General features: G+C 31.8%; 3 protein-coding genes across 3 annotated transcripts; all 3 read right to left on the bottom strand.

Moving 5' to 3' along the window:
* Positions 1-3,186: 3,186 nt before the first annotated feature.
* LOC146931480 (glucan endo-1,3-beta-glucosidase-like) lies at positions 3,187-4,948 on the bottom strand. Its single transcript, XM_085702969.1, has 2 exons — positions 4,618-4,948; positions 3,187-4,207 (listed from the first exon to the last, which is right to left on the bottom strand). Exons 1-2 carry the CDS (start codon positions 4,670-4,672, stop codon positions 3,273-3,275), a joined length of 990 nt encoding a protein of 329 aa, XP_085559095.1. The 5' UTR covers positions 4,673-4,948; the 3' UTR covers positions 3,187-3,272.
* A 3,652-nt stretch (positions 4,949-8,600) lies between these two features.
* Positions 8,601-10,189, bottom strand: LOC146931479 (glucan endo-1,3-beta-glucosidase-like). The gene is made up of 2 exons (XM_085702968.1): positions 10,076-10,189; positions 8,601-9,715 (listed from the first exon to the last, which is right to left on the bottom strand). The coding sequence occupies exons 1-2, from the start codon at positions 10,134-10,136 to the stop codon at positions 8,781-8,783; spliced, it is 996 nt and encodes a 331-aa protein (XP_085559094.1). The 5' UTR covers positions 10,137-10,189; the 3' UTR covers positions 8,601-8,780.
* Positions 10,190-13,132: 2,943 nt separating this feature from the next.
* LOC146931478 (flotillin-like protein 2) lies at positions 13,133-15,577 on the bottom strand. The gene is made up of 2 exons (XM_085702967.1): positions 14,528-15,577; positions 13,133-13,784 (listed from the first exon to the last, which is right to left on the bottom strand). Exons 1-2 carry the CDS (start codon positions 15,458-15,460, stop codon positions 13,278-13,280), a joined length of 1,440 nt encoding a protein of 479 aa, XP_085559093.1. The 5' UTR covers positions 15,461-15,577; the 3' UTR covers positions 13,133-13,277.
* Between the last annotated feature and the right edge of the window lie 8,348 nt (positions 15,578-23,925).

The following is a 23,925-nucleotide window of genomic DNA, read 5'->3' as shown; positions in this document are numbered from 1 at the left end:
TGGAAAACTTTGCATACACTTTAACATTTATTAAAAAGTTTTCTGAGCACTAAGTCCATATTGTTAAAGTGATATTGATCAAGATATACAGCCATACAATTTTATTCTTCAATTCATTTGTAACATTCTCATCAATTGTTGGTGGGAATTATTGTTAAAGATAGTGGGGTGCTATCTTGTGATTGTTGTAAAAGGTTCTTTGATTCGGGGAGATTCAAAGTCCACCAAAAGTGTTTGGTGTTTGTGTTGTAATCAAGAGAGAGGGTTTCTTTCTTGTGTTTATGTTAGAAAGATTGTTAGGGGGTCTTGGGGTGAGATTGCTTGTAACAAAGATTCTAACATAGTGAATTCCTTCGCGGGGTGTGAAGGGAGTGGACTGACCCTAAGGTTTAGAGGGGAACCACTATAAACTCTCTTGTGTCTTTTCTTCTTCCCTTGCTCTTTTATTTTTCCGCATTTATACCTTCATCATTATTTACCAGAAAAATAATCAACAACGCGAAACTCTTAAAAATTGACCAATATTCCTAGAAACCTAATTCACCCCCCTCTTAGGTTACAATCTGAACTTACAAAAACAAGCATCACATGAAAAGGGGTAAATAATCTATATATATATATATATATATATATATATATATATATATATATATATATATATATATATATATATGTAAACCCTAAACAAAACAACTTCTATTTCACAAGCAACACACCAACCCTTGGGAAGGATCTACCTAAGAACTCACCTTAAATAAGTTGACAACAAGCTCAAGTTCTTGAAGACAAGGTCCTAAGAGCAAAACCCTAGATGAGAGAGAAGTGTGTTAGAGAAGCTTGCTTCCAACCCTTAGCAAAACCTTACTTAGTTCTAACTTATGGAAGATTAAGAGAAGATTGAATGATGTGTGTAGAGGAGAGTGGAGGAAAGAAAATTCTTAGAGAGAAGGGAGAGCAAAAGTTGCAAACCCTAGAGAGAGAATGGAAAGAAAGTTATGAAGATTTGTGGTCCTAACCCACATAAATATCTTCTCCACGTGAAAGGTCTAAAATACCCCTTGCATCACTCGTTTGCATTCTATCGTTCCAATTAATATATCAGTCTTTAAAAGCGGGATGTTACAAACGATACCTTAATCTCCCACAACGACAATGTAAAAGCAACTGAATTTGGGTGAAAAAATTGAAAAATAGTTAAAAAATAAAATAAAAATTGGAAAATAGTTAAAAGTTATTAAAAATATAAAAATTATAAAAGTTATTAAAAATATAAAAATTATAAAATAATTAAAAAAAATGGTGAGGGGCAAAATGGGAAATGCACCCTAAAAATGATGAGGTGGCACTAACCACACTTCATCAATAGGAAATTACTAAAATACCCCTCATAGGGGCAAAATGGTAAAATCCTAGGGATTTATCTTTATAATATAGTAAGTAGATAATATTTGTTATTTTTCTTAGGTGGAAAGTTGAATATGTAACCTCCTTGTAAACTCCATTAGATAAGTGTTTTCAACATCATATAAAGGTGGTTGTTTTATCTTCTTTTTTTTTTTTACCAATTAATCTTTTTTTAAAGGGTCTTTCTCTATCATTTTTCTGAATAGTTAAAAATATATTGAAAGCACCACTATAACATATGTTTGGCGAGGCCCTCTCGATTGTACTTCTCATTGGTAGTTTGTTCTAGCTACCTCTGTCTTTCTAGAAGATAAATGGTATTTATACTGTTGTTCGCGGATGACTGAAGGATCTCAACCTGCAAAACAAGAAAATAAAACGTAAAACCTGAGGCGTGACTATGTCACTGGACTAAGGAGTTATGTGCAGAATTGCGCAACTCCCCCAGAATACAACAGGTTCATCTCGGCGGTAATCGTACCGAGGCTATCAAAACACGAGAAATAAACAGAGTAACTCGGGCATTAGTATTTTTGAAATGGAAAAAGAAAAGCAGAACGGAAGTTTAATGGTGTGAGATGAAAACAAAAGCTCATAGTTTTCTTAAAGAAACCCTCCTATCATTTCAATAGCTGTTGTTTTTGCCCTAAAAAACCTACAAAAAAACCCAAAATCTGAACACTCCACATTGTGTCATTGTTGAAGCAGTGAAATGCAGCTTGGCAAGACAATTTGATATGCGACTCAAATTTGTACATAGAGCCGTTGTGGACTTGTACATTTTTGCAAACTCTACCAATTGTAACAAAGGACGACCGTAAATTCTAGCAGATATTATTATTAAATTGTTGCTTCAAAGTTTGTCTTCATGTCTTTAGCAAATTGTTGTCTTAAAATCTTTAAGAACTTTTGACTCCTTTGCAATTCACTTGGTCCAGAGAAAACAATGTAGAAGAATTGTTCGGAAATGAGTTCATTTGACAAATGATTAAATTAGCGGATTGGACTTTGATGCTTTGATTATTAACGATATGATGTTGATCCTTGTACGAATATAATGGATCTAGTGAATAAGTTTTTGAGTGAATGCTTTCAACTTGATCGTATGTAATGATATAAACCAGGGCCGTCTTAACAAATTCATAGGCCCAGTTTTAGTTTTATAAGGGATGCAAAAAAAAAAAATATATGGGCCCCAAAAAAAATAAATAAGACATTTTAAAAAATAAATAAGATATTTTAAAAAAAATACTATACTTTGGTGAGGCTTGAATAAAAAAAATACTATACTTTGGTGAGAAAATAAATAAGACATTTTAAAAAATAAATAAGATATTTTAAAAAAAAATACTATACTTTGGTGTGGCTTGAATAAAAAAAATACTATACTTTGGTGAGGCTTGAACACATGACCTCTCACTCAACAAAAGCTACCCACACCACTGAAACACACTGAGCGGAATGATGTTACTTGCTCTTAATATATATATAACCATTTTTCAGTATCTTAAATATTAAAAAAATGATTTTGGGCCCCAAAAAATTGGAGGCCCGGTGCCGTAGCCCAGCCTCGACGGGCTATGGGCCGGCCCTGATATAAACAATAGTACATCTTGACTTCGTGAACAACAACTCAACAATGAACCAGATAAAATGTTTTACTTCTAGAAGAGGATTTCCCTTTTCTTCGATTTGCCTTCATGCACCGAAAATTTCAATTACATTAATTAAAGATTGTCCAACCTCTTAAGCTTTACTTTATTCATTACATACACAGAAAGATGGAAACAACTTGTGCACACATGGCACAATTATTTGTAGTAAACAATATTTAGCTATTACATATCTTTCTTAGATTATCAATTTATTCAATTGAAGCTTATTTGATATTTAGGTGATTTGTCTGGATTAAAAAGACCAAAATGTTGTTCAGTTGCTAAACCAGTCTTCTGATTTTCATCAAACATGGCAAACAAGTAAGTCTCAATTGCTCCGGGTCTCTTAGGAGTCCCATTCTTGACGTGATTGATCAAATTACGATAATATGTGGCAGCATTGTCAGTTGAGGCACTATCTCCAGCTGCCGATGGCCACCCACTCTCAGATACTACAATCTTCACACTGGAACCACCAACTTTCTCGAGAGCGGCGTAAACTGAATCTAACTGGGCATCAAAGAGGTTTTGGTAACCAACTGCATTGTTTCCTTGTTGTCTAAAAAGAGCATAGTCAAGAGGAATGTCTTTCTTATCACCGATATAAGCAAAGTACGGATACACATTAGCAAGAAGTGGTGCTCCATTGTTCTTTAGGAAGTTTATTATTGGTTGTATATATGGTTTTGCTTGGTCACTGAAAACACCATCATTGGGTGGATATGACTTACCAATCAATGTCATGTCAATTGCTGTTGAGACCTTGATTTGGCCTTGTAAATTGGCTGCTGAAATAGCATTTTGAATGTTTTGCATGGCAGGGAGAATGGATTGAGCCTCATTGTCAAGGGGGTGAATTTCATTTCCAACAGTGATGTACTTGATTTTTACATTTTGAGCATAGGGTCTCACATATTTGTTGACCCAATTTGTGGCTTCATTGGCATTTCTAAGAGAAGGAAGGGTTTCCTTAGCGACATCAAGGATCAACTCGATGTTGGAACCTCTAAGGGCTTGGAGGGCTTGTTCGTCTGGGAAGTATATACGCATTTGGTTAATGCCTCTTGATTTATATAAATTCACAACGTCTTGCCTTGATGGTAGATTATTTCCAATCACTCCATAGCAAACTCCTGTGGATTGCACAGCTGCATATAATAATAATATAAACTATTGTAAGTCATTGCAATATTGTTTAACAACAAATGTTAATGGCTATATGATGCATAGGTAAGGTATGATACCAGTATAAGGTAAAAGATACTACATAAGGATTAAATATGTTTTAAGTCCGTATAATGATTATAAATTTTTAAGTTTACCTTCTACATAAAATTTGTTAAATTTTATTTTCTATTTTGTTTTTAAACATGACTAAAAACACACATTGTTTTTATAATATTTTTTAAAATAGAATTAAAATTGGACCTAATCTATGCAAAGACTAAACTCAATAAGTTATCATAGTTAAACAACTACAACTGAAACATATGCAAACAAGCAGAAAAATACGAAGCAATACAATATAGTATATGATAAGGGAGAGGTATATATAGACCTGTAAATTTTAGTCCAATGGACAGTATACCAACAAGCAGAAAAATGATTGACATGATCGATCGAAGAGTTTCTTTTAAAGAGTGTATTGCTTGAATTATACCAAAGTATAAACCAAGTATGCAGCTCTGATATCTTTATTTCCCCTGCTAGTCCATATTTATATGCATAATATTTTATATTAATTGCAGGGTAGTCCTCCAATAAGGAAGACTTTTAGCCCCATCAATTGCTCAAAGGAAATTAATGCTATGGTTTTTAATTCCCACCATTTTTGCTGGTGAAATGAAAATGCATATATTGTTGATTGATTGCCTAATGCATACAAGATTGATGTTAATCAGCAGCCATTGATTTTGTATACTAGTCAGCCAGCTTAACTCCGTGAAGGAAAGGAATCATCCTTGATAGATACTTCCAAAAATTGAAGTCGTCGTTGTTGTTATTTTGTGGGGAAGTCTATGGAACTAATTAAGATGACATAGTTAAGATGACGTGATATATAGTAAGTGATAGGAAACTAGTAAGAAGTCCAAGTCCATATTGCTGGCACTTCTAGTTTATAAGTACCAACTTGAATATGGCGGGGCCATTTCATTTTAGAGAAACGTCTTGAGGGGAACATTTTGGAGAAACTTATAACTATGGAGCCCTCATCTATATAAAAACCAAGACTTTTCAAATCCAACCAATCATTTTTACCCGGAAAATGAAAACAGGCTTATAAAGTCTAACCGTGATTAATTAATCTTGTTTTTTTTCCTTAAATATTTGTTATTTTTCTTAGTTGGAAAGTTGAATCTATAACCTCCTTATAAACTACATTAGGTAAAGTGTTTTCAACATTATATATAATGGTGATTGTTTTATCATTTTTTTTTTTAAAGGGCCTTTCTCTATCATTTTTATGAATAGTAAAAAAATGTATAGAGAGCACCACTATAACAGGTGTTTGGTGGGGCCATCTTGATTGTACCTCTCATTTGTAGTTTGTTCTTATTATATCAGTTTTTTTAGAATAGAAATGATATTTATATAACTATTTCTTTGTATATATTTGGTTGTGTTGTAAATTGGCTTGATGTTTACTGGAGTTTTGGAGTTGGGAGCTTACTTAGCTAGCCGTTCTTAGCTCAATGTTTTTGTTTGAGAATTTCTTTTCCCACCGTCCACGTTTTATTTTTCTCGCTTTCCGAATTTCCATTTTTTCTCACGTCGTATTATATAATTTGAACCATATCTATATATATGCAGCGATCAGAACCCTCCTCTCATTTCAGTGGTTGTTTTTTGCCCTAAAAAACCTACAAAATACCCAAAATTTGAACCACTCCACATCGTGTCATTGTTGAAGTGAAATGCAGCTTGGCAGGATGTGTTGCTGCTCAATAATACTTTTGTACTTTGTATGTTTTCGTTTATGTTTTACATTGTATCTTTGAATTTGTATCATTTGGCCACAACCTTTTTTTTTTTTTTTGAATATTTTGTACAATGTATAATATTTATGTTATTTTTTGCTTCAACTTTGATGTTTGCCAATAGTGTAGTTTGATTTGGGTTGCAAAATTGGAGTAAATTGTCAAAAAAATATGTTTGCTGACACAGTTTTGATTATATAATTCAAACAATTTTTTTTATTATATTTTCTGAACCGTTTGAAAAAAGAATTACAAAAACTAGAGTGATTTTAGGTGTTTTCCAAGTTTTTATGGGGATTCGGATTATATAATTTGAAATATTATAGAAATGGTTCAGATTATAGAGTTTGAACGAGGTAAAATGAAAAATGTGGAGGGCGGCACTAGAAGTAATTATGATGGGAAAAAATTATCTTTTTGTTTATGCTTTTCTTTCCTTGTACTTTGTTAGTTTGCTTTTGAATTGTGTAGTTCCTATGTGTTTCTCTTGAACTTGAGTACTTCCTTGTATGTTTCTCCCTCTTTTTCTATAAATATTATTTGTCATTAAAAAAATCCAATTAAATTTTTAACTTTTCTTTCTTTAAATTTTCAAAACCCGATTCATACTTTGTATTTAACATTTTTTATTATTATATCCTCTCCATTCCTTTTTAAATGTCTTCTAAGCATGGATTTGTATATTTAATTTTCGTTTTGATAGTTTAAAATACAATTTGTCAAAGGAAAAAGATTAATGGTGCGATTGTTGACCGACGAAAAGCAACGAATTTATTGTAGCCGTTAGATTATACACAAATAGCCATTGGATCTTATCTATGTTTTACTTTTGTTTATATTAAAAATATAAAAGCACTGCCGAACGTTTATCGTGTCCAAGTCGTGCGTAAATGTTTCGCACTATATAGCAAGGCTGTTTGTCAAATATATCCTTTCGCAATTACTCATACTTACTCCTTCTCAATAAAAACTAATTAATGTTATATATTTGAAAAATTCAAGTTTGTTGTTTTAGACAAAATTTTGTTATATATAATAATGGATCCATGAAGAGATGAAATTCTTTAAATAATATCAGTAATATTGTGATTGTGAAGTTGTTTTTTTAGGGAGGAAACATTGTGAAGTTAAAATTGATTAATGGATTTATAATATACCAATATTAACAAAACTTTGAAGTCATAGTTTTTTTTGAGGGAAAGTGAAGAACATAGTTAAATTTGATTAATGTAAAGTTGAAATACATTTTATTTTGATTTACAATTAGCTTCAGACTTTACTGGTTCTTCAATTTTGTCACACTGTTCTTGCAACTTTGCAGGTGGATATATGATTCCTCTCGCTGGAAAACATGTCCTAATTCTCCAATTCGTAAAGCAGTGATGCAGCAGGATCGGTATGTTCGTGCTGAGTTTGAAATAAGGGTCATTGAGGTAGTAAAACACATTTATTTATTTCTATGTTGTGGTAGATTGTTTTTGTCAATGTTCGCAATGCTAATTTTTCTCGGTTTAGTTCTAGATTATTGCTCAATTCAAGAGTCAGGGGCTAAATACTGAATTGTATTGTTATAAAAACAAAACAATGGGAGAGAAACATTCAACATTGTGCCAACAAGTGCAATAAGGTAACTTTGTAGTCTTTCGGGAAAAAACCCATAACTATAGCATTACGTAAAATCTGCTTAATTCTTTGCAGGTGTTTTTGTATTGATGTTTTAATATTTGATATTTCAGTGGCGAAGGAATCCCGGACTTGTTATTTGTGTTGTCTCAGTGGACCTGAAAGACCATGATTTGAGAAATTTACGTACACTGAAGACGTGCAGATTAGCCTTATTTTCGCATAATATTTAAGTGGTTGAACTCTTGAATAATTCTTGATCATTTAACAATAGAGACTTAACTGTTATTTGACTGGCATGGACCAGTGTACTGTTTTGCAAGTCAAGGTTGTTGAAGGCTATGGAACAACTATTGATGTTGTTTTAGTTAATGGTGTTCTTCATGAAGTTGTATCTGGAATGCAGGCAAGCATCTCAGATTCTAACTACATCTGTTAATACTTGCTTTCTACCTCTGACTAATAAAGTTTATAATTTAGGGTCCAATTGTTACCACAATTTGAGCTTTATTGACACCTCATCCAATGAAGGAACTTCGTGTTAAGGTACTGTTATATCTTCTGCATTTGATTAATTTATTTTAGTATCAAATTTGTTTCTTGATAGGAAGCTATATAACATTGGTCCACAACCATCCAGCAAGTGTGCGTGTGGACAGAGATTCTTTTGCACTAGGTCGATAGTATTTTTATTAATCAAAGTAATTTTTTGAGTTTTTATCTCATGATTATTAATATGCTCTCTTTATCTCATATGGGTATGATCTATGGGACTATGATCCCATGATTTTTCACAATTATTGGCTTTGTTTTTGTCTTGTGGTGTTTAAACAATTTGTTTTTGTTTTTGCACTTCTGCTCTGTGGTGATTAAACAGTTTCCATTCTTTCTATGCATTTAGCCTATGGTGTTAGGTAATAGACAAAGCATGCAAGTACAATAGTATACAATACATATTATCATTATTCGTTGGTACAAACATCACAAAGTTGAACCATAAGAGCACGATGCACGTACCTTACTTATTGGCTATTTCAAGTTTCATTGAGTTTATTATTGTAGTTGATTATTATTATTATTATTATTATTATTACACATAATCACTCATCACTAGTATTTTTCAACTGAAACTAATTTGATATTTAGGTGATTTATCGGGTCTAAAGAGACCAAAGTGTCGCTCAATTTCAGAACCCGGCTTCTGATTTTCATCGAACATAGCAAAAAGATAAGTCTCAATAGGTCCATTAGGCCTCTTAGGAGTTCCACCCTTAACATGCTTAATCAAATTCGCATAATATGTCTGTGCATTTCCAACACTAGCTCCAGTTCCACCTTGAGATGGCCACCCACTCTCAGACACAACAATCTTCACATTTGAACCCCCTACTTTCTCAAGAGCAGCATAAATTGAATCCAACATTGCATCAAACAAGTTTTGGTAACCAACTTCATTCTTTCCCTGTTTTGTAAACAAAGCATAATCAAGACCAATGCTTTGTTGGTTATTAACATATGAGAAATAAGGGTAGACGTTAGCAAGAAGTGGTGAACCGTTGCTAACTAAAAAGTTAACAATAGGCCTTATGTAACCACTTGCAGCATCGCTAAAAACACCGTCTTTTGGTGGGTAAGATTTTCCAATTAGTGTTGTGTCTATCGCGGTAGACACTTTAATTTGGCCTTGTAAGTTTGCTGAAGATATTGCTTTTTGAATGTTTTGCATTGCGGGAAGAACTGAATTTGTTTCGGCTGAACCCGGGTGAACTTCATTGCCAACTGCAATGTATTTGATTTTGACGTTTGAGTATGCTTTTACGTATTTGTTGACCCAATCGTTCGCGGTTTGGGCATTTGTGAGTGATTTGAGAACGTCGTTTGGGACACCAAGGATTACTTCTATGTTTGAACCTCTAAGGGCTTGGAGTATACCTTGGTCTGGATTGTATATGCGGATTTTACCAATCCCTTTTGATTTGTATAAATCAACCACTGCTTGCTTTGTTGGTAGATTATTTCCATTTCCTCCATAACAAACACCGACGGATTGGACAACTGCATGCATATTCATATTAACAATTGAACCAATTACCAGAAATATAAGGTTGATAAATGATAATAATATCGAAAAGAAACGAAAAAAGTTAGTAGTTAGTTGTTAGATTAATTGCTACATATAACTTATTAAGTAAGGAAAATACTCTGATTTTAAACTCAAACTACATACAATGCATATAGAATGTTCAACCACTTGACAAGTTATTCTCATAGTCATAGCCAAAGAAAAAAGGAAGAATTAAAAGAGAACTTCTATATTTGTGCTAAAATAAAATAGAAAAAGGAGAAATAATGAGGACATGCATAAATAAAATGACAAGTATATCCATGCTAATTAGAGAGAGGACAGAAATAGACCCGTAAATTCTAATGCAGTGGAAGATAATAATACTCCAATAAGCAGCAATATGATAGACATGGTTGTGTTGGTTTTAACTATATGAAAACTATAAGCTAAATCAACTCTTGAATAATTATGAACTTCACAATTACAACCTATATATAGGCATAGTTTTGGCAAGACTTGGATAACTATATATTATTTTATTTGCCCCGTCAATCACTCCATGAAAAAAATACACACTTTGAAATCTATATCCAATTTCCTGCAAATGAGGATATCACAACACCGATGACTTTGAATAAGGAGAAGCCACCAAAGACAAGTCCAATGTGTTATTCAGCCTAACTAGCACCATCTTCTAATTGACTAAGTATAGTCACAAAATCAATTCAAACGTCACTTATTTTTGTTTGCATGCCTAAGTTATTATAATATTAAAATGACTAAGGCTTTGTTTGGGAGTTTGGAGGGGAGGGGGGGGTTTTGGAGAAAAGGAATGAGCAAGTGGAAGAAATAGAAGACATTGGGAGGAGAGGGCTTTGGAGGTTAATTTTTTACTCATAATAAAAAATCCCCCTCATTTGGGGGAACTCAAAAATTGCATTGGGGGAGGGTTTTGGGGGGTTATGGAGGGTTTATATGAATTTTTCAAATTCAATCTATGTTGTTATAATATTTTTAAAATTAAAAGTATGTTAATCATAAGTATTAGTTTATCATTCTCTAAAAAACTGTTCTTTCAAAAAATGTGAATTTTTTGTCCATTTTTCTATATATTTCCAACCCCCCAAAGCCCTCCCCTCCCTTCCCCTCCAAACTCCCAAACAAAGCCTAAGGTTTACACCTCATGAGCTATACGAGGTCGAATAGTCGCTTGCCATATGTTATTTGCTAATTACGTTTACTCATGTTGCGGTCTCTCTCAAAACGTTTAAACTTCAAAAAATATTCAAGACAGCAAAAAATTTAAATACAGCCGTGTGATTATCTTTGTAACACATACACTTCTGATTGAAAATGTGTCAGATGGCTAGCACCGACAAATGTAATAACATTTAATTAAATATATTTTTCAAATGATCTTCGACGTCGACATATCTGCAGTGATGGATCGATCTTGTTCAAAATATTGGGAAGGACCGTACGTTTTAACTAAAATATTATAACTAAAATTCATGAAAGTTCTAGCTAAAATATTACAATTGTTAAGTGTTTGATTACTTCCTCAAAAAAAAAAAAAGTGTTTGATTACTCGAAGGATTCTTTTCAAGTACATGTTGAAGTTATACAATTTAAAACTTTGTCTGAAATTCTCCTCTTAAAATATGCATCAATTTTCTTATGTTAAACCATTGTATCACTGCAAAAAAAAAAAAAAAAAAAAAAACACAAATCCAAGAACTAAATTTTTAAGCAAATCGATAAATAAAAAAACAAAAATACACAATCAATTACTAACTCAAAACAAAAGATTATGAATCAAAAACCAACAATCACATGCTTTGTTTTCTAATTTGAAAAGGGAGTTAAAAACCAATATCCAATTCCCACAAGCCGCAACACACTAGAACACCTCCCAAGTGGTAATGCACAAAAATATCAGGTCATTGCCACTTAAATTGATTGGCCATAGGGAGTAAATTTGTCATTACACGTATTGGAAAACAAGCAGAAATCTTATCCTTAATTTGAACATGGTCGTCTTAAAGAAATCTTATCCTTAATTTGAACATGGTCGTCTTAAACGATTTATATATCTTGTTCTAATCTTAAATCTTAAGCTCTAAATAGAAGCATTAAAAACTGAAAAAGAGTCATCCTATATTTAAATTAGACTTAAGTGTAGTTTTGGCCCTCCAAATTTCACAATTGCTCGATTTTAGCCTTGAAAGTTTCAATTGCTTGATTTTATCCCTCTAAGTTTCACAATTGTTCGATTTTGACCACCAAATCTGAATTGCTCAATTTTAGCCCTTCAAGTTTACCACATATTGTATTTGCTAGCCCCCTACTGACATTTTGACTAAAACATTGACGTTTGGTCTAACAATTTTAATGTTTTTGTTAGTTGATCTAGAACTTGTAATATATTCATATGAAAATTTATTTGTTGACCAACATGTCACATTCATATTTTTACGAAAATGAAAATTAGTTGTGATATGTAGTGATGAGAGCACTTTAAGTGACTCATGTTCATTACTGGAAAACGTGATTTGTTGCAGTCACACGGTTGGAATATCAGTGACCGTTCGATTTTGATCTAATGACTATAGAAGAGGCAAGTTTAATTTTTATTTTCCAATTAACATTACCAAACTTAAGTGTTGACCGTCCGATCTGAATTGAATGTCTAAGATTGCATGACTTCGTCAATTTATTGACTGTAGTGAATCAAGGTGGCACTAATTATGGCCTCTTATTTTTCGCTAACATATTTATTGCTTTTTAAAAAAAGGAAACAAATGCCGCAGTGGAGAGACAAATTTAAGAGCAAGTACTACTTTGTTTTGTTATCAATTTTATTTTTAACTATTCATATATGAGAACAACAAATCAAGTTGATGACAATTAAACTTGCTCATCAAGTTATTTATAAATGGTTTCTGGTGATAATAGCCTCCTATACAGGATTTGAAACAATTAATGCATATGCGGTCCTTCTATATTATAATAAGGGAAATAGCTAGGTCAAATATTGTCCATGTCACTGAATTACAAAGCAATATGTTACTCATTCTTGGATTCTCTAACACATTACTTGATGCATTACACCAAATTCCTGGCCTTTCATTGTAGGTTGCTCTATGCCATTAGCTCTGCTTTCCATTTCTCTTTCATTTTCTCACTGGCACTATTCATATTACTAACTAGCAATTCAATTTATTACCTCTTTTTGACACAATGTCAACATTCACTAACTATTCACTCATACTATCGATAAGAGCTCTTTTCGTTTCATGACTTACACATACAATAAATAAAAAACCACAATGTGATGTTAGTCTTTGTCAGGAGTTTTGTTTTGAACGCCAAAATTCCATTTAAAAAATAACAAGCATCTAAAAATGTAAATTAAATCATCATATGATATAAGATTTTAAACCCAAAACAAATAAACGACTAGTGTATCAAATATGTATCGATCACATAATAGAAGGTACTACTAAATTACCAAAACCAAGTACTACTACTACTATAAACCTAATACTTGCATCATCCTGATTGAGAGCTTTTGTCAGATAAGGATCCCATCCAAGCAGGAGGCAACATGCCTGTTTGCTCATGGACAGTCTTAAACAAAGGTGGCAACATCTTGTAGACACCAGCAACTTCTTTCATAGCCATGGCACCTTCAGTTTTATCACCACCATTAGTCCAAATACTAATCTTAGGCTCAAGTCCGCGTATAGCCTCAGCATTAATCTTAGCAATCTCTTGAAACATGCCACCATTTATCATCAAGTAATCCCTTACAGCTGTGTAGTTGTTTCCAAGTGCATTGAGAAGTGTACTTACATACGCTCCTTGAGCATTCCCAAGTGTCACAATTCCTTCCGCCTCCTTTTTCTTTGCGTATAACTCTGCTTCAGCTTCTTGCTTGCGAGCATAAAATGTTGCATCTGCCGACGCTTTCTGTGCTTCTGCCTCTGCCTTCTTCTCATACAGAATTGCTTCAGCCTCTTTTTGTTTCTTGTACAGCTCCCAGTTTGCTTCTTGTACCTACACCATCCAAAATTTTAATCACCAAAAAAGTAATCCAGTATAGTTATATAATAGCCAACACTTAAAAGTAAATATTTAAATTCATTAATCCAACATAGATCACAACTGTTTCATGTTAAACAAGCTGAAAAGTGAAAAGGCTGGTAGTTATATTTCCATATTCTTCAATTCAAATTACATACCACAAGTTAATTACCACATGATTAATTTTATAATATGATACAGTAAGTTAACTGATAAATGTTCAACAACTCTTCCATCATGAAATTATAATTCACTTACTATACTTAATTGTATAATAATTCATAGGTAATATTAACTATGGTGATTGTATAATAATTCATAGGTATAATAATTCACTTACAACAGCAATCTTTTTTTTTTTTTTGAAGAAACTTACAACAGCAATCTTATTGCTATTATTTAATTTCAGCAAATAAAAAATGAATGAAGTTATATATATATATATATATATATATATATATATATATATATATATATATATATATATATATATATATGGGTTTTGTTACAAGTCACCCTTTGGTGGTGTGTCTTTTAACAAGTCACACCTTAAGGTGTGATTTTCACTTTTTAGTTATAACTTTGCTAAAAGACACCTTTATAAAAGTAAGTTGGTGTCTTTTCGCAAATGCTCATAGAGTAACTTGATAAAAGACACCTTCATAAAAGGTATCTTCTATCATAACCCTATATATATTTGCTTGGACTAAACTAACCTTGGTTTCATATTGAACACTAGCTTTGCTAAGGAACTCTGCTTTAAGCTTTTCAGTAGTAGTCAAAGCATTCATCCTCTCAACTTCACCTTGTAACTCAGCTTCCCTTAGAGCCACGGCCTTCTTCGCCTCAACTTCAGCCACCTGAGCCGCCTTGGTCCAAGCCGCTTTCTTCTTAGCCAACTCAGAATTAGCTTGAGCCACTTCAGCCTCTCTTTGATTCTCAAAAACTTTCACTTCACTCCTCACTTTAATTCCCTCCTTGTCACCCTCTCCTGCCCTCTGCATCGCAATAACCTTCGTCTCTGCATCAATTTTCGCTGCATTCTGCAGCGTTTGTCCTTCCCTCAATTTTGAACCAATTTCACCTTTCATCTTAGCTTCTGACACGTCAACCCTAGCTTGATTCTTGGCTTCCATCTGCGTCTTTTGACCCAAATATGAGAAATACTCATGACCAGGCACATCCACCAATTGCTTAACATTTGCATTGTAAATCAATAATCCGAATTGATTCAACTCAAGCTGAACTTTGTCGAATACTTCTTGTTTAAACTGTTTTGTTCCTCTGAAAACCTCCTCCATTGTCATGGAAGCAGCGAGGACACGTGTCTCCCCTTCGATGATTCCTTGAACGAGTTCATTAACGTGGTTGGAGTGGCGATCATGAGGTGAAATAAGTTTGGCATATTTGAGAAGGCTTTCCTGATCGTCAACACGAGGACCAATTGTGAAGACAGCGGGGAGAACAAAAGGAAGTTTCTCGGCACTCATAGCTTGAACTTCAAATGTGTAGTTTACCGGTGAGAGGTCCAAGACGGTGCAGGATTGACCGGGAAAAATCCATGCTTTCTTTTTGAGTTTGATGTCTTTGATGAAAATACCTGTTATCACAAGGTACTCTGATGCTTTCGCGACCCGGTAAATTTTCATTCTTGATGATTTTTGAGAAGAGACGCACTGATTTTGGTTAAAAGAAAATTAAAACAGAACGAGAGAGAAACGATTGTGAAAATCGATCAGATTAAGTAACTGTGTTGTTCTTTATGGCCTAAGATACTTGGTAGGCTTTGTATATTATATAGAAATTTGTTAGGTTAAACCCAACGCGGTAATTAATGAAAGGAAAGTAGTCCGAAAGAGAGAATAGAATAATTGAAAGATAAACTAGTTATAATTTGTTATGTTTTTTTTTATAACAAAATCTCATTGATGTTTTTTAGGAAGGAAAAAGGAAATATCCTTATTTGGGTTAATCCAATCTATATAATATAGGTTGATTCTGATTTTAGCCAATGTTAATAAGTTTGTTTAGATTCTACCCCTAAGAATGCTAGCCAATTTATCAATAACTAGCGATAGATGGGTTAATTTTTCCACTAATTTTATTGTATTAATATATGTATTTTTTTTTATATAGGAACTCTAATGTTTGTAGATTATTAACAATATTTTATAAAAATTTACGTCTAAATTACAAACGATAGTTTATATAAATGTTTTTTTATAAATTATAAGTACAGATATCTTGTCAAAAAAAAGTATAGATATTTGAGACTTTTAAATTCCCTCAAAAAAAATATTTAGGACTTTTAAATGTAACAAACTTAACAAATTATGATTACTTTTTTCAATTACAACAATAATATAACAAATATAACAAAAAAATTTATCTTAGATAATAACACTAACAATGTTCCTTCAAAAAAACACTAACAATGTAAAACAACAATAATATAACAAATATAACAAAAAAATTTATCTTAGATAATAACACTAACAATGTTCCTTCAAAAAAACACTAACAATGTAAAATTTTGTTTAAGGGTATAATTAGAATTAAAAAAATCCCCCCAAAATCACATATTCTCTTTATATCTACTAGCGAAAAGACGGGCACTCACGTGTCCGTCTTTCCACTCTTTTTATTGCTTTAACATTTGAAAATTATGAACGCTATTTTTTTATGAAATTAAAATTTTGATTAAAAGTCAAAATATAAACTTTTTTCTTTTAAATATAATAGATCAAACTAACCATGATTATATATTTCAATGAAACCAACAATATAACAAAAAATATAATCTAAATTCTAATTTTTTTTAATGACACCAACAACAATTTTTATTCCTTCAAAAAAAAATCTTTATTATAGAAAAAGTTGTTGTTTAAGAGTATAATTGGGATAATGAAAAAGTAAATATAGATACAATAATCTAGTTTGTTTCACTTTTTAAAAGATAAAGGAAAAAATTGGACATTTGTGTTTGTTACACTTTTATTTTATATTTACCTTTATTCTTATTTATTTATTACATGTGTTATTTTTATTAAAATTCTTATCTATTATATTTACTTTTATTCTTATCTATTTATTACATGTGTTATTTTTATTAAAATTCTTATCTATTTGTTACAAATGTTATTTTTATTAAAAATTGAGGGCATTTTTAGAATGAAAAAGCCAACCCAAAAAAGTTGAAAGGGGTTGTTTTCTTTATATATAGTATAGATATAATATATATACTATATACAAAGAAACTACCTCTTTCAACTCTTTTGGGTTGACTTTTACAAAGAAAACTACCTCTTTCAGCTCTTTTGGGTTGACTTTTTCTTTCCAAAAATACCCTCAGTTTTGAATCCAAATAACACATGTAACAAATAGATAAGAACAAATTTAAATATTAAAAAAATGTAACAAACACGATATGAATATATATATATATATATATATATATATATATATATATATATATATATGTTTATTCAACCAACTGACAACTTGTGTGTAGGCGGTTGTGGTTCTACTGAAACGACGGATCATCTCTTCATTACGTGTGATATATTCGGGAGAACATGGTATCTTATTTGCTTGTGGCTTGGTGTTCCTTGTGTTTTTTCAGGTTCGGTAAAGGATCATTTTTATCAGTTTATTCATTGGCGGGTATGCCGCGGCTTTCCCATTCTTTCTTCAAGATTATTTGGCTGGCTTGTGTTTGGGCAATCTGGAAGGAGAGAAATAACTGTGTTTTCAACAATGTGGTTATTGATCCTATCAGTATAGTTGAAAAAGTGAAGCTGAATTCTTTTTTATGGCTTTCGTCAAAGGTTGTTCCTCTTTCTTTTGGCTTTCACGATTGGTGGAGATGCCCACTACCTTGTATGGGTATCATGTAATTGTTTAGTTTTTTTTTCCTTTGGTGCGGGCACCATTGGTAGGTGCCTGTTGTTTGTATCAGACTTTGAGGGTTTCATCACTTTAGCACACCTTGTGCGGGGTGAAACTCTTCTCTTTTGAGCAATATATCCCATTTTGATTTGTTCAAAAAAATATATATGTTTATTTTTCTTTATCATTTAAAAACTGTAACAAACTATATCATTACTTTTTTATTATCCCAATTATACCCTTAAACAACTTTTTCTATAATAAAGATTGTTGATGGTATCATCAATCAATAGTATATATATAAAGTAAGGTTTTTTATGCCATGTGTCACTTCCACGTTTATTCTCAATATTTTTATTATTTTTTTATATTTTATTTGACATGAATATCTCAACAAACTTTTGATCTTATCCACTAAATATTTTATTTAATTTTATATTTAATTTCTAATATTTTATGTAGCCAAAATATCTCAACAAACTATATATAATACTTTCAATATTATCCATTAAATCTTCCTTTTTTCTTCTTCTTTTTTTTAGGAAAAGAAGTTTCAATTAGTTATTATATAATCTTTTAGCATCATATTATTCAATTAGTTTTTTCATTGAGGAAAAAAAGGCTTCGGTTTGTTTTTTTTTTAACTATAAATAAATGAGCTTTTGTTAATCACCAAAATCACATATTTTGAGCAGAAACCGAAACTCAAACCTTCTTTGTTTCATATACTATTATCTCACACTGGGTCTATTTGATGCAATAGAAATACCTTTCTGTGAGTTTTTGACAGTTGTTCATGTGCACGTTTACTTTCATATTAACGTTTATATTTTTGTTTACTAAACTCATTTCTCTATCTAGCATAGACATCTCAAGTTCTCAACAAATAATCCACATCTACTTTGATTTTATCGTCCAAATATTTTATTTGTTTTTTTTTATTTTCTAATTTTATTTTATCATCAATATTTATTTCGTTAAATTCTTATATTTCTATGGAACAACCACCTATATTTTCTTTATAAATATCTAACCGCTTATATTTTTTCCATGGAAACTAACCAATTATATTATTCTCACACTTTTTTACGTGTTTTATTCATGATGTGATATATGTTATTATTTTATCCATAAACAAAATACTATTTTTTTATCTTGCTTTCTTTTTCCCCAACACTCTTTGTCATTCTATTTATTAGGGATTTTTCTTACTTTATAGTATTTATCTTTGACTATTTTCCTTTCAGTATAATTATTCTTATGTTATTGTTTCATCTTATTATTCTTTATTTGTTGTATGGGTGTTTCTTTTTTCTTCTGAAAATAAAGAGTGAAAGATACTCATTTATTTTTTAGTACGTTTTCATTTTGTTTTGCTATGCTTTGTGGTATACAACTAAAAAAGATACGATGTTGAACATTTTCATTTGTCAAAAAACAACTGAAAAAGCTAAATTTATCAATGTTTCTTTCATTTGTTCTTCTTAGATGTTTATTTTCTTATATATTAACAAAATTTTGTTGCAGATATTTATAATATAAAATAAATATTTATCATTTTTGAATCTATTATCATAAGGTTTGTATTATTTTTGGACTCGGAACAATTTTTTTCTCTTTATACTTTGAGATTATTTTTTTTATGGAAGTGTTAGTTTATTATTATTTTTTAATATAATTATTATTATGATTATTTTATTGTTGTTGTTACTATGCTCTTACCGGAGATGATAATGGATGTCCACGGGTATACGTAGAAGTTATCTCTCTTTATTTGATAAAAATGATATTTATGTTATTTTCACATTTGCATGAATATCCGCCAAACGAGTATTAGTGGATATTAAGATATTTACAAATATTTGAAAATATCAACGTGTAAAACAATTTTTTTTTATACAAAAAAATGCATTATTAAAAAATTAATGAAATTATGTAGAATTTATTCGTAATTTTTTGTATTAATAAGTGTGATTCTAATGATCATTTTACAACCGTTTCATGTGAGATTTGGACAACATCTCTTGAAGTTACAAAGTCAGACTTTTACCCAGGGGCGGATCTGGACTTTCAATACTAGTGTGGCAAATTTTTTTGGTCAAATAAATAAATAATATTAAATTTAATAAGAAGTTTTTTTAAAAATAGTTGTAGCAAGCAAAATTACAAAGAAAATAATCTAACTAAAATTATATCATTACTAATTGTTCTAAGAACATCTCTTTATATATAAGTTACAAGAGATGTCAAATGACCTCTAATAGGATACCCGTGCATACGGACGGGTGAGTGTGTTGCGCTCTTTTTAGGAAGCAAGTCGCAATTGCATAGAAATTATAAAAAAAATCTTTGTATTGATATATGAATAAAAATATAGACATGTGCATAAATTAAAAAAAAAATTGGTCCCCGTATTAATATATAAGTTAAAATGTAAACACATGTATAAATTAAAAATAAATAGGTTCTCTTATACAAGTAAAATTATAGACATGTGTATAAATTACAAATATAATATGCCCTGTATTAATATATGAGTAAAAATACAGACGCATGTATAAACATAAAATAAATAAATTAGGTGTTTGTATTAATATATGAGTAAAAATATACAATGAGCCGATAAAAAAAATATAAAAAAAATAAATCGGACCTGAACTGGTGTGGCACTTGCCACACCATGCCTTGTTCAGGTCCGCCCCTGCTTTTACCACTGAATTGACACATCTTAGACTTATTCCTTCTATTTTTTTAAGACAAAAATATTATACCACACACTTTCACTTGACAAGAAATTACTAATCAAACAAAAATCATTAATTAGACAATACAATTATATTTTATTTGATGACGAGAAGATTTTTATTTAAGTAATATGACATTTGTATAAATTTACTAATATAATAATGGGTACAAATTTTTGTAAGTTTGAATACTTAAAAAATGTTTATTTTATTCTATATATATATATATATATATATATATATATGTTAATAATTTTACTAAATCCAGTTAATTATATTTGTATGTGCATCTATAAATTTAAGAGTATACAAAATTATATGCCTAACCCGGGCAACGCCGGGTAAATATACTAGTTAAAAAAAGAATTTAGATTGTATTTTTTTGTTATATTGTTGGTGTCAACGGAACAAATATTTATATTTTTAGTTTTAATCCAAATGAAAATTTCATAAAAAAACACAGTTAATAATTTTCAAACGTTGGCGCAATAAAAAGAGCGGAAAGACAGACACGTGAGTGCCCGTCTTTTAGCTAGTTGAACTAAAAAAAAACCTATATTATTATCTCAAAACAGAAAGGAAAAAAAAAACCACTAACTCATGACAATTGAAAAAAAATGCAAACATAAGCCATATATAATATAAAAAATTTCATTTGTCGAAGCTAATTTATTTTTTCATAAACAAGAATTTAAAACCTTAACCTTTTTTTTTTACTAAAAATAAATATTATTCATTCATTCAATTAATAGAATACATTGATACATAACATATTCGTTATAAATAAAAAGAATGAATATACGAACAAATTCACAACAATCATGTTAATAGCATAAAACTGTAAAGTACATAAGTCTACAGATATGATTATAATTAAGTGTCTGAAATACTCATGTTTATGGATCTATAACGTTGAATACATCAAAGTCATTGATTGAATATGCAATAAATCGAAGTTGATCTGATAATCTTAACCGAACAAACATCGTAAACAGACTGGAAAGCTAAACAACACAACATAAAGACGGGAAAACAAAACAATGTCGCACTAAAACACGAAATCACGAGGAAAAAAAACTAAATAGATGTAAAAATCATTTATTTAAATAAAAGAGGATGCCGAGCTTTGCTTGGCTGAGTATTTGGAATTCGCGGCAGTTACTTTTATATGGATGTAGGTGGACAATTGGAAATGGGCTGCAAGTCAGTGTGATGAATGATCCATGGGTACGAGGTGTTCATGGTAGCTGGATTCAATCCCCACAAAGTCAAGGTGTGCATAGTTTGAGTGTGTCTGATTTGATAGTTGTCGAGGAACGAGTTTGGGATATTGATAAGATTGAATCTTTGTTTTCAGATGATATGGTGCAAGCTATTATCGACACCCCTCTGTTTGCAGAAGTTCAGAATGATAGAATAACATGGATAATGGAACGTACCGAGAGGTATACTGTTAAGTGTGGTTATAAACTGGCTATGATGGAGTTACTACATACTAATCGATTCCATGTTGAAGGAGAGTGGCATAGAATCTGGAAGGTGAATTCTCCTCATAAAGCTCGTAATTTGTTATGGAGGATTTGCATAGAGTGTGTTCCGGCGCGTCTCCGGTTACAATAACGACATGTACAATGTGAGATGATCTGCCCCTGGTGTGATGCGGCTGTTGAGGATGATTGACATGCTTTTGTGGGTTGTACGGTGGCGCGTGAGAGTTGGTATTGGGCAGGGCTTTTGACTGTGCTGCAACCGCGGGTTGGAACTATGAGCAGTATGGCAGATTTTGTTTTTGATATATGTCGCACAGAAAGTCGAGACATTGCTGGTCGGGTGGCTTTACTTCTTTGGTAAATTTGGGCTGCACGTAATGATGTCATTTGGAATGACGCTCACCATACTTCAATGAGCATTGGGAAGACAACATTAAATGCATGGCAGCAATGGCAAGAGGTTCATAAACAACCCTCACCATCGGCTGTAAAACACGGGCAGAATAGAGTGCAAGGTAACAACACAGTTTGGGAGAAACCGAGCGGGACGTGGTTGAAGTGCAATGTGGATGCCGCATTCCATGACCGCAACCATATTACATCGTTTGCGTGTTGTGTTAGAGACTCTCATGGGCAATTTATTCGGGCTCAAACGAAATGGCAGAAGGCAAATATGACAGTTTTGGAGGGGGAGGCAGTAGCCGTACTCGATGCCATTCACTTTGCTGATGTGAACAAATGGGACCGGGTTGTCTTTGAGTCTGACTCAGCTACTCTAGTGCAAGCTCTATCGTCTTCGGACCATGGTGATTCGGAATTCTATGCTATTGTTTCTAGTATTATTTATCAGTTATCTTTACATTCCAACTTCGAGATGAAGTTTGTTAGGAGACAAGCGAACATGGTTGCTCATACTTTAGCTAGGGCGGCCTGTTCTTGGGCTAGTCACCGTATTTTTGATTCTTATCCTTATTGTATTGAACATTGGATTGATTAATGTAATAGTTAACTTTGCTTCTGTCAAAAAAAAAAAGAGGATGAGAAAATATGATTTAAAGGGGCGATTTTAGATAAAAATTGACCTTAAAGCACTCCTATTTAGTGTGGAAGAAGATGAAGAAACTAGAGTCGTAAGTAACAACTCGCATATGAGAGATGAACTAAAACGTTAACTGAACTTTTTTTTATTTTTTATCAACAAACCTTATCTTAACTAGCAACATATTTCCACTCCAACAAAAAACAAATGGATAGTTAATTATGGAGTAAATAGTTCCTTTAGTCCTTGACTTTGCACCTCGCTATTACAAAGATCTCTGAATCATGACTAAACACAAAGTAGTCCTTGAATGTGCACTTCCATTATCAGCTTAGTCTCTGACGTTAAAAACTTCTATTAACTAACGAGGTGGCAAATGTCTTGTGCTGACAAAGGTGCATGAGGTGTCACATGGACTAAAGTGAAAGTATAAAATGGTCACTTTGATCCCTGAACCGAAAATCAATATCCCTAAATTGAATCTCAAATCCCTAAATCTCGAATTTAATCCCTAAATCTCATCTTATTCCCTCTTTTATTCAAAATCAAATCTTCCATTAAACACCAAAATCGACTCATATGATGATTGGTGTCAGTGCAAACTCGTCCCAACAAATTGTTGTTCATTCGGCAAGAACTGGGTCATCTTCCTCAATGAAGTTGTCTTGAGCATATAGAATAAACAAACAGAAAACATTAAAAAGGTCATTAAGATTCATGATTGTGCATACTTATCAGTTAGGTCCTTGACAATAAACATTTATTGTCACTAAGATCTCTGACATTAAACACTTATAGACACAAAGTGGCATCATCACATGCATCATCACATGCACATATAAAAATAATCACTACTATGAAAAGTACGTACCTTTTGCATCATTGATTTGCATTCATCATCCTTCCATATAGCTTTGCACCTTTGTTTGTCATTTTTTTTACCACTGTGTACC

This window comes from Medicago sativa, chromosome 4 (genome assembly GCF_051527215.1).
Source record: "Medicago sativa cultivar Bolivia chromosome 4, Bolivia_mono, whole genome shotgun sequence".
Classification (NCBI taxonomy): domain Eukaryota; kingdom Viridiplantae; phylum Streptophyta; class Magnoliopsida; order Fabales; family Fabaceae; genus Medicago; species Medicago sativa.
The sequence above is the reverse complement of the archived record's forward strand: the minus strand, read 5'-3'. Positions and strand labels throughout refer to the sequence as shown.